The sequence below is a fragment of the Macrobrachium nipponense genome, chromosome 41 (assembly GCF_015104395.2).
Source record: "Macrobrachium nipponense isolate FS-2020 chromosome 41, ASM1510439v2, whole genome shotgun sequence".
Taxonomy (NCBI): domain Eukaryota; kingdom Metazoa; phylum Arthropoda; class Malacostraca; order Decapoda; family Palaemonidae; genus Macrobrachium; species Macrobrachium nipponense.
In genome coordinates, this window is record NC_061102.1 from 6134706 (window position 1) to 6145907 (window position 11202).

General features: G+C 35.5%; 1 protein-coding gene across 1 annotated transcript in view; it reads right to left on the minus strand.

The window, feature by feature from the left end:
- Positions 1-755: 755 nt before the first annotated feature.
- LOC135212870 (uncharacterized) overlaps positions 756-11202 on the minus strand; it is an 11086-nt gene continuing 639 nt past the window's right edge. Inside the window, exons 3-9 of the mRNA XM_064246634.1 lie at positions 8711-8877; positions 8354-8544; positions 7305-7340; positions 6602-6744; positions 3766-3878; positions 3088-3233; positions 756-2306 (exon numbers count right to left, since the gene is read on the minus strand). Coding sequence (XP_064102704.1) covers positions 2194-2306; positions 3088-3233; positions 3766-3878; positions 6602-6744; positions 7305-7340; positions 8354-8544; positions 8711-8877 — 909 coding nt within the window. The 3' untranslated portion in view covers positions 756-2193. The remainder of the gene's footprint in view (positions 2307-3087; positions 3234-3765; positions 3879-6601; positions 6745-7304; positions 7341-8353; positions 8545-8710; positions 8878-11202) is intronic.

Here is an 11202-nt window from a genome sequence, read left to right on the forward strand (position 1 = left end):
AAATTAAAACCAAGGAAGATTACCGTTAGTTTTATTCAAATTAAAAGCTGAATCAATTTAATATTTATGTCAGATGTACCTACCAAATCTGTATTATAACCCTACCAGGATTTTCTTCAAAGCATAATTAGCAGCAAACATCAATGTTTGGAAATAAATCGATTAGTGAAATTTGGTCAGAAGCTTCAGATTTGAAATTGATCCAAGTATAAAGTTTTTGAAAATTTTGAATTTCATTGACAAAATATAAATAATGACAAATCCTTCGTCCCAACCTAGTGAGAGCAGATAATCACCCCAGATGTCTGGTGGAACAATGTTAATAATAATGATAATAATATTCCTTATGGGTATTAAAACATCTTCACATGCTGACATAGAAGCATTTGCTTCAACTTTTACTTATATGATGGTAACCTTTGCTATTCCTTTCATTTTCGAGTGCTTGCAAAACAATTTGTCGGCGGCCTTGAATTCCCTGTCTTTTTCCATATAAGGGATTTTACTCTCAAGTATTTTGGCTTAAAATAGATATTTATTTCCACTCCATAAAATCTAGTAAGTTTGGAAAATATTTTTTATGAAATGGAATCAAAATGGCTTTGTTTTTCGAGTGTTTAGAAAACTGATTCCTTCAGAGTTGGAATTCGGTTGTTGTCTTGCTTGTGCTCAGACGTGTACCATTCACTGTCCATAGTGCCTATACAGCAAACTCTTATATTTTGAGACAGTGACTGGGCATGGGCCTACTCGTTGATTTTAACATTGACTGTAAGACGTGTTACAATGAATGAAAAGACTTTAAGACGTGTTACAATGAATGAAAAGACTTTAAGACGTGTTACAACGAGTGAAAACCCATAGTTTATTCATTGTCTCTCGTGTTTCATAGTCTGTTGATTAGTCTAATTTCATTTGAAAACGAATTGACGTGGAATGAAAGCATTGGATAAACATACATAGTCCAACGTTGTTTGATTTTGTTTCATCAGAAAGTAGAATATTATTTCGCTCTCATTTTAGAAATGAATTACATAAATGGTGCATAATCTTGAATGGACGCATATAGGCCTATTCTTACATTACATTATTTTGTCACAATGAATATTTATTCTCACTGAAAACCTGACTCGCATATATGGTATATAACCACGAATAAACATACATAGGCTTGATCTGCTACGAAAGCCTTTGGATTTTATATGGCAGAGCAAAGTCTCACTCATATAAAAGGTTCCAATGAAATCTACAAGACATTCAGGAATGATGCTGCCACTTTACACAATATTTTATTTGACAACCATATCAGTTATTAAAAACACAAGTAAATCCAATATATGATCAATTTAGGCACAAACACTTTTCAATTCAACAAAGCCCAACTCAGTGTTCTTGATTGGTATAAGTTATCTGTCCGCGGACAGACAATGAACAGAGCTAAAAAAAGAAAAAAAAAGTTGCCTCCACCACATTGACGTTGCAGTTCGCATGCGCAGCCGTTTGGCCTGAGGCTCATTGATTGAGATAAGCTATTTTTACTCAAGCCGCCTGCGCAGGCTAGAAAAACTGTGTAGGTTCAGTTGTAACTGCACAGGCATAAATGAACGTTAGTGGCAGGCTTTAGGATCTTCCAAAATTTTAAGATGAAGAAGAAGAGGAAGAAGGGGAGGAGGAGGAGGAGTTGTGGTGAAGGTGAAGGTGGAGGTGGAGGTGGAGGTGAAGAAGAAGAAGAAGAAGAAGAGCTGCTAGTGCTTCGTGTATTGTAACAATATCCTTAGCTTTATTTTAATGCCATCCGCAGCCTTCACACCTTCACACAACCCAAGTGGATGAGAGGCATTACATCTTCATAATTATAATTATGTCTCCTTGCGTGATTTGGAATTAGTTATTTTGCATGATGTGTGTTCGTAGATGTGTGTCAGGTGTGTGTTGCAATAAATTATAGAAAAGATTTAATAGTGATGTTGCCATCAAGCGTTTTTTCAGAAGTCTTACATTACCAACAGGAATCTCTTGACGTCACGACGCAGCAAAATGCGTCAAGAATAATCTAAGAAGAAGAAGAAGAAGTAGAAGGAGAAGAAGAGAAGAAAGAAAGAGATGAAGAGGAGAAAGAAAGAGATAAAAAGTAGAAAGTCATAACTAATCTAGGATCTCCTCTTGTGTGGGAAGATCCCAAATGACATTTGATTAGTTGTCCTTGTCGCCGTCGGAAGGGAGAATCTGGCCCAAGCCGAGGCCCTTCGAAGTGAATCTATCATGGAGGGCGCGTTCCATGGAGTCTCGTTTGAGGAAGGTTTGGACTGCAAGATACAAGATGGTATACATTTGTTAGCATCTCGGGAGACACGTTTGAAAATGGATAAACCACCAAATACATCTACTTTGAAGGTCTTGTCAATTGCCTACGCCACTTTAGGCATTGCTTAAAGTTCCTTTTAGCAGAGTCTCTTCCTTACGCCCCTAGCTGCATCCCTTTTCATTCCTTTTAGTGGCCCTCTGTTCATAGTTTCTTCCATCTTACTCTCGTCAACCCTCTCCTAACCAATGCTTCATAAAACACCGGCAAAAGGTTTCTTTTCTCCTGTTACACCTTTCAAACCTTTTATACTCCCAGTGTCCCTTTCAGCACTGAATGGCCTTATCAGTCCCAGCTAGGACCCATGATGAGGTCATTCAGCGCTGATATGGAAATCTCAATGGAGAGTAAACAAGGCATGATCCTACCTCCAGCAAACTCGAGGCCCGTGCTAAATCTACAGCCAAATAGCACGTTGTTTCACCAACCAAAAATTAAATACGCTAAATTTTATTAGAATTCATTGTTTTGTACTATTTAACATGCACAGTATTTATTTTTTACATTTTCATTCTAATGAATCAATCATAAATATCCTATCCTCAAATTCCTGTATCTTCAACTCAGCGCGAAACACCTTTTTCAGCCGTTTTAATGCTCTTCCATAGGGCTTTCCTACCCTCCCAACAAGAATGACAACAACACTAACAAAGTAGTTTGTAGGCTTACTCTCCAAGTAAGCAAAAAGGTTTTAAATGTATAACACGAGAAAAAGCCACACTTACTTTCTATAGTCATGTTGAATCCTTTAGCCACAGTGTTGCCATCGCCTGGGTCTGACGTGAAGCAGACCAACCCGGTTATTTTCTCATTGGGATTAACCTTGGTTAAGAAATTCGTGTGGACGCTCATGTCACTGTCACACACCGTGCTGCCAAGGAGAGAGAGAGAGAGAGAAACAGTATGTATTATAGAAAAAGTGCAATGACACTTTCCGTTATGTTTACCTAACTTCATGTAAAGTCTTAGACACGGGGAGTTCACTTCTAGTCCGCTTCATCGTCACTGATAACAAGTATTGTTTCTCACCGCTGAAAATTGGCGAGTCACAATTCTTTTGTCTTGCATTTTGGAAGCCCTACTCTTCTGTCATGTAAATTTAAAATCTCTATTATTATTATTATTATTATTATTATTATTATTATTATTATTATTATTATTCAGAGGATGGACCCTGTTCATATGGAAGAAGCCCACCACAGGGGCCACTGACTTGAATTCAAGTTTCCAAAGAATATGATGGTTTTCATTGGAAAGAAGTAATAAAAAAAATTATTTTTAGGATGTTCTCTGAATGAGTAGCCCTTGACTGAAAAGGTGTGCTTCTTTCAGAGCCACTGTTCAGTGGAGAGTCATTCATAGGCTGTATGCCCATAGCCAACAAAAATGACAAGATTTCTTACATGAGAGTCGAGTAGTCTCCGAAGAACTGCAATTTGTCGTAATTGCAGTTTCCAACTTGGTGAATAGCATCTCCACTGTTGAAGGTTATGAAGACGAAACCTAGCTTTATCAGCTGCAGAATAAATAGTTATAAAATTAGAATACAGTTAAATAGATCCAGATAATAGAAGACATTTAATAACAATGGAAATAGTCTACAGATGTCCTATACAGGCAGTCCCCGGGTTACAGCGGGGATTCTGTTTCTGGCAGGGCACTCTAAGCTGATAATTGCCTTAACTCGAATCATTATAATTATAATGGGAATAAATAGCAACAGCGCTTTAAGTCCAGGTTACAGCGCTGTAACCCAGGGACTGCCTGACATTGAAAATTGACAACAACTGCAAATTCCTTGGTACTGATAGAGAAACCTTTCTAATTATGGCATGAAAATAGGTCCATCCGTCAATCTTGCTTAGCTGAATATTTTAGCCAAAAAGAATATATTTGTGAGGTGTCAGCAGTTTTTTTTTTTTGTAATTACCATTGATAGTCAGATTTCTCCTTACCGAAGGACACTTTTTGTATCCTTATACTTCATTCTCAAGAGAATGCTCTCTTATTACCTCTTGAGTATGGTTTAAAACTGTATGTAATTCAGTTGAAATAGTGTACTTAGATCCAACACCAAAAATAACAGTCTAGAGTTAAAACAGAATATTATATACCTATTTAGTAAAAAAAACTGTTCTAGTTCCAGATGTATATCAGTCATCAGTACCCCTAATATCCTTTAATATTAGCCATGATTCCATTCGTACAATCTCTTTGGGTGTCACTACTTCTCAGTAGTTGGTTTATTTAGTTATGTGTAATTGTCTTCACTTCATTATGAGTCGTTCCTAATCAGTTGAATTCGCGGTATATGAACCTAAGCATTATTTGGGAAAGGCCTCGAAATTGTGTTTAGCCATAAATTTAAAAACTTCTTAGTTGACCCAGTGCTTCAATACATTTACAAGACTTAAGTATTTTATCATTCAGAAAATAATTCCATACGAAATATAGTTCATGCAGAGCAATATCTTTTTATTTTTCACCCTGGATAGGTTAACTGGGTTGAGCACGACCTTAGGAGTGTTTCAAAAAACATGTTTTTTTTCCCATAAATCATCGTCTTATCTCGAATCTGGGTGTGATCGACCTGCAAGAGGATAGCAAAACACGCCTTGCCTTTGTCCTTTCCTCTTTTCTGAGTAATAGTTTGTTTTGAACATGTGTGAGATACTAAGGCAAAGTTATCAGGTAGTGATTTCCTGTCTAACACTATTGACTCTAGGATAGTTTTATATTGTTGGAAACTGTAGGTAGATGGTGTGTGTACATTATGCTTGCCATTGGTTGTGGCTGAGATGCCTTAGATTGCTATTTGGTCCAATTTCCTTCGAATGCCAATTTCTCAGTTTTTGCTATTTTTTTTTTCTTTTTTTTTGCATTTTTCATCAACAATGGCCAGCAGGCAGTATTCTCTGGGCATAGATGTCATCAGCTTACTTCTAATGGAATTATAAAGTCGTGTTGATGATAATTTAGAGGTTCCTGACACCTCTTTGGCAAGAAGCTCAAGTTTGTGTAAGGAGGGGTTGGAGGCGAGAGTGATGACCTTGAAATGCTTGACACAAGAGGGGGAGAGAAGGGGTGGGAAGTAGTAGGTCTCTGCCTTTTGTGGTGACAGATTACATGAGCTTATGCCAATAAATCATGACACACTGTAGAGAGAGAGAGAGAGAGAGAGAGAGAGAGAGAGAGAGAGAGAGAGAATAACATTTCTGATATGACAGTAAATGACATCTTAGTGCAGATGTTTTTACATAATTCCGTTCTAGGATAATATGAGCTCATTCTTTTAAAAAAAATTAGCCGTTTCCTATTTCATTTAGGTACCAAAAAAATTCGTGAAGTTTTGACAATTTTTTTAGCCAAAAAAAACATACCCTTTTTTTTCTCTTTTCTGATTTTGACCTCTATGGGTCCAACACCTTTTCTGGCAGTCACATATTGTAAATAGTAGTTTTAGGAAGGATTCCCTCAATTTTTTTGTGTATATAGTGCCTTTTGTATTTTCTGTAAATAATTTCGTAAATTATTGTTTGAGAGAGAGAGAGAGAGAGAGAGAATAACATTTCTGATATAACAGTAAATTACATCTTAGTGCAGATCTTTTTACATAATTCCATTCTAGGATAATATGAGTTTATTCTATAAAAAAATTAACCACTCCCTATTTCATTTAGGTACCAAAAAAATGTGTGAAATTTTGGCTTTTTTTTTTTGGCCAAAAAACTCTCCCTTTTTTTTCTCTTTTTCCATTTTGATCTCTGTGGCTCCAACACCTTTTCTGGCAGTCACATATTGTAAATAATAGTTTTAGGAAGGATTCCCTCAATTTTTGTAAGTATATAGTGTATTTTGTATTTTTTGTAAATATTTTCATAAATTATTTTTTGTTTATACTTATTTTTTAAATATATTTGTAATAAATATTTAATTTGTAGATGGGTATGATTTATCTTCTCATTAGAGTTCGGCAATGGTGAAATTGATTTTAGAAATTAAAATGTACAGCATAGCTACAGTTTTTGAATTTTCACAAATTTTTCTGGGCGCTCGGGTCGAGCTCGACCCTACAAACCTATTCAGGGTTAAAATTTTACTCTGCAGAAGGGTGTATAGCTAACTCTGCTTAAAGTATTACTCTGTAGAAAGGTGTATAGCTAATTGTACTTAAAATTATTACTCTACACGTAACTTTGACTGATAATCCTACCCTCTTTTCTAAGTACTCTTGTTTACCTGAATGTTGAGGCAACAATAGCAGCCGTCTGGGTAATTATTAGGATAATTTTGCGACGCCCAGTACTTGTAGGTCGTGCCAGCCACTGGGAAGTTCGTTTCGTCGACGATGATTGTCTTATTGCAGTTATTGCAGGGGTTAGCTGGAAGTGAAAAGGAAAGTAATTTGAATTTCTTATGCTTTTTGGTCCAAATAAAAAACTTGCTGTCTTGAGTAGTAGTAGTAGTAGTAGTAGAAGTAGTAGTAGTAGTAGTAGTAGTAGTAGTAGCAGTACATAGTAGCTTTTTGTAACGGTTATTCCTCCTATTGTGCAGAAATGATCTCAAGCTTCGTAAGATTTTCTATACTTGGTGCCATTCAAAGGTGTAACAGGAAGAAAACCTCAAAGCAGTTGTGCTATGAAACAATTGTAAGGAGATAGTTGAGGATAGTCAGATGGAAGAAAGAGAATATGAATGAAGGTACAGTAAAAGGAATTAAAGGGATAGCAGCTAAGGATTCTACAAAAAAAAACATAAAATGCCTATGGTGTGCAACATGAGGTGCACTGATGGCACTACGGGGCCGAAGCAGTAAGGCAGGATATTGACAGTTAATTCAGGAATAAACAATATCGTTAATGGAAGCGTTCAGACAAGGAATTCTATAATTCCAGCATATTTTCCAGACAAAACACCTTCGCACAAACATGGACTTACATACCTGACCTGTGATTGAGTGTTGAGGTTGCTGTTCTTGCTGTATTTGGAGTTGTTATTTCGGAGGAGAAAAAGGAAAAGAGAAAATACAAATCAATGAATGGATGGAAGGTATTAGAATAATGTTTATCATGACTGTACAACAACAAAAGTCTCCTCTTGAGCTGTTATAAATCTTTGCGCAACTCTTCAGTTCCCAGCGTTTCCTTCCCTGAACCAAACAATCTTATAAAACAGTGACACCCTGACTGGCAAAACTTTAAGGATGGTGAAAAATTATTGTGCAAAAAAAATAAATCAGGAGGGCATGAATAAAAGCTGAATAGAGTAACCTACCAACGTACTTTCCCTATTTTTTTGTTTAACTTTTATCCGAAAAGAAGTGGAATTACTATTATCTTTCACTCTGATGACTTGACGCTTTGGTGTGAATGCCTCAGGATACTGAAGTGGTAAAAGGAGAGAAAAGTGCACTCAGTGTCAACAAAACCCGCGTACAAGGGAGACTTTAGTCGACTTCTTTTTATCTAAGGACGTTCAAAAGGTGAATGGAAGAAAGATATTGTAGCAGAATTTATCGTGACTTTATAAACTGATAGAAATCATCATGGAAAAACTCTTGAGTTTCAAGCTTTCCCAACCCTGCACCCAATCATGCAAAAATTGGAAGTGGATAAAAGCATAATGGCTGATGGAATGGAGTGGAATAGAAAATTTGGGTCATGGACCAAGGACTGGGACCTGTGAGGTCATTCAGCGGGGGAAGGGAAATTGAGAGTAAAAGGTTTTAATGGTGTAACAGGAGGAAAACCTCGCAATTGTGCTATGAAACAATTGTAAGGAGACGGTTGAGGGACGTAAGATGGAAGAAAAAGAATATGAACGGAGGTACAGTAAAATGAATGAAAAGGGTTGCAGCTAGGGGCCAAAGGAACGCCACAAAGAACCTTGAGTAAACATTCTTACTGACACCCATAAACTTGGGTTTGAAATACTGAAATGATAACTGGTAAGCAGAGCATATTCAATGTCAACAAACATGCATGTTCTTACTTTGATTGCATTGTAATATAACCTGAAGTTCATATGATATGGTGATGTATCTCAGAACTCCTTGAAGCAGGTATATCAGGTTGTTTATAGTATCACAAAAATATATAATATACTGTAGGTATGTTTCGATGATATCAGCCATTCTTGTTTTACAGCAGCATTCTTCCAGTTCAACAACTGTCGTCATTGAACTATGAAATAAGAAGCAGAATGAAATTAGAAAATATGACAAAATAATGGGGAAGAGCTATGTTAATATACATTACTTTATAAAGGTAAACTTTTGACTCTTATAAAAGATTAAACAGAGCTGTAATCACATATTAATTCATTAAGAAGCTGACGCTGCTCTCTCACCCAATGAAGCTCATCCTCAACTCAACAACGGTCATCCCACAAGCTGCTTTATCAATGATGATGCATACGTCAATCGTCAACTGTGTTGCGCGAGTTTGAACTCCCACTACATACTCCCTACCCCATCCTTGTTTCCTTTCTCGTCTCAACGTCCCTATAGTTGTCATCTGTTAATAAATAATTGGAAAATATGATGATAACGTATAGAAAAAAAAATTGCGATGGTAATTAGGAAGTCATGTTAAAAAAAATGAAACTATGAAACCCTGCAGGTTTTCGTAGATTTCATTTCATTATTATGAGAGATTTGAGAACGAAATAGAGAAAAAATCAGAAAATAGTACAATGGATGATGTAGAAATTTACGATGACTTTTCATTGGTAAGGATATTGGTTATGATTATGATCCACATTTTAAAATGGCTTTGGGTAAGACTCCAGGTACCTGCTTGGAGACAGGTTAATTGATAAGCAAGAAACTCAATTGAAATAACATTTTTATTTTAAATATAAAAAGCTAATTCAAAACACACAAAAGTTGAATTGAGAGGTCTGCATATAATCAGTTTCTGCATACAACACTTCTTGTTAGGAAGCAGTCCAATTTGTATGACTGTACACCCACAGTTGCTTGTATGGATAAAGAAAAATATAAAAACAAGCTTTATGTGCAGCGTAAATGCCATATGAAACTCTCAGCTACGATCAGGCAGCACTCAGTTCCAGACGCCTCCTGAAAGTACTGCCAGACGCACGATTCATAGCTAAATGTAACCTTAAATCAAATAAAAACTACTGTGGCTAGAGGGCTACGGTTTGGTATGTTTGATGATCGGAGGGTGGATGATCAACATACCAATTTGTAGCCCTCTAGCCTCAGTAGTTTTCAAAATTTGAGGTCGGACAGAAAAAGTGCTGACAGACAGACAAAGCCATCTCAATAGTTTTCTGCCCATCACTCAGCTCCTCTGAGAGAGGAAAGAAAAATAAGTATGCCTGTGTCGCAAGCCATTTTAAAAAGGAGAAAATTTAGATTGTTGATGAAAGAACCTAAGAACATGAAATGATGTTGAAAGGTGCTAGAGTTCAAGAAGATACTTTATTATCAACTGGTATCTAATATATTGATCATAATAAAAGTGTCCGGGGGGGATGTGAAAAACCATCTTTGAGGACATCCCTTAGATTTCACTTCTGAGAGAGAGAGAGAGACAGTACAAAGATTAAACAGGGTGCTCTGTGTGGAGCCAATATCAAGCCAAAAATTTTTTGTTTCTCTGAAAATGAAACAATTGTGTTGACACAAGGGACAGGATATGACGCAGCAGCCCCAAGCACTTGTGTGCAAACATAGGACCTAAATAAGACTTCTTTCAAGGTTGGTGGTCATATTCAAAGCTTCTTCAAGAGAAAGAAGTCGTGATGATGAGTAAACCGTTTTCGTGAAGAAGCGTTCTGCAAGTGGTTTTGAGAAGTAACCCGCCCTTCAGGTTTCAAGATTAAGTCACTCCTTCCTAGTGTGAATATAAGAAAAAGCTAATCTGAAGTTTTTATTGTCCCCGTGGGAAGCCATCGCTTCGAAGAACCGATCTCAACAGCTGCAAGATTGGCCAGCAACTATTTCATTACTGCACTTTTTCTCCCTTTTCAAATATAGTCAAATTTAATTTTGTTATGTAAATAGGAGAAACCATTCTGCATTTATCTTTGTGAATAAGCTTGTAAATAAACTCTGTTCTGTTTGAGTTTCTTTCTATATTCGTATCCCGAGTTTCAATTGTTGGTGTTGAATCCTTTTTGTTAATTATAATAAAGAACCTGAGCAGATCATGATCCGTAACAGTTGGCGACCTTGCCAGGATTCGAGCCTGTGAAAATTAAAAGACAAAATAAAATACATTATTAGCATAAAAGGAATTCACAATGCAATTAAAATGTACAAGATCAGATAGTAAAAAGAAAATGCATAAAATGCACATAAAAAAGTAAACAAAAAAGAGACTACCAAAACACCAACGGTCCACTATCTGAACTTATAAATTTTAATTGCATTGTGAATTCCTTTTATGCTAATAATGTATTTTATTTTGTCTTTTACTTTTCACAGACTGATGTGCACTGAGTCATGAGTGCAAAACATTTTTTGTTAATAAGTTTGGCCTTTTATATCTTGGAATCTCCTGAAGTCTATATATCTTGCTGACTGGAATATATACATACTTACATTCCATATATATATATATATATATATATATCTAAATATTATATATATATTATTATATTAATATAGATATATATATAGATTTATATATATTATATATAAATTCGTATATAATATATAAAATTCTATATATATATATATATATATTATTAAATTTATATAAATATATATATATATCATATATATGCATATATATATATATACGTATTATATATATATATATATATTATATCTATATATATATATATATATATATATATATATATATATA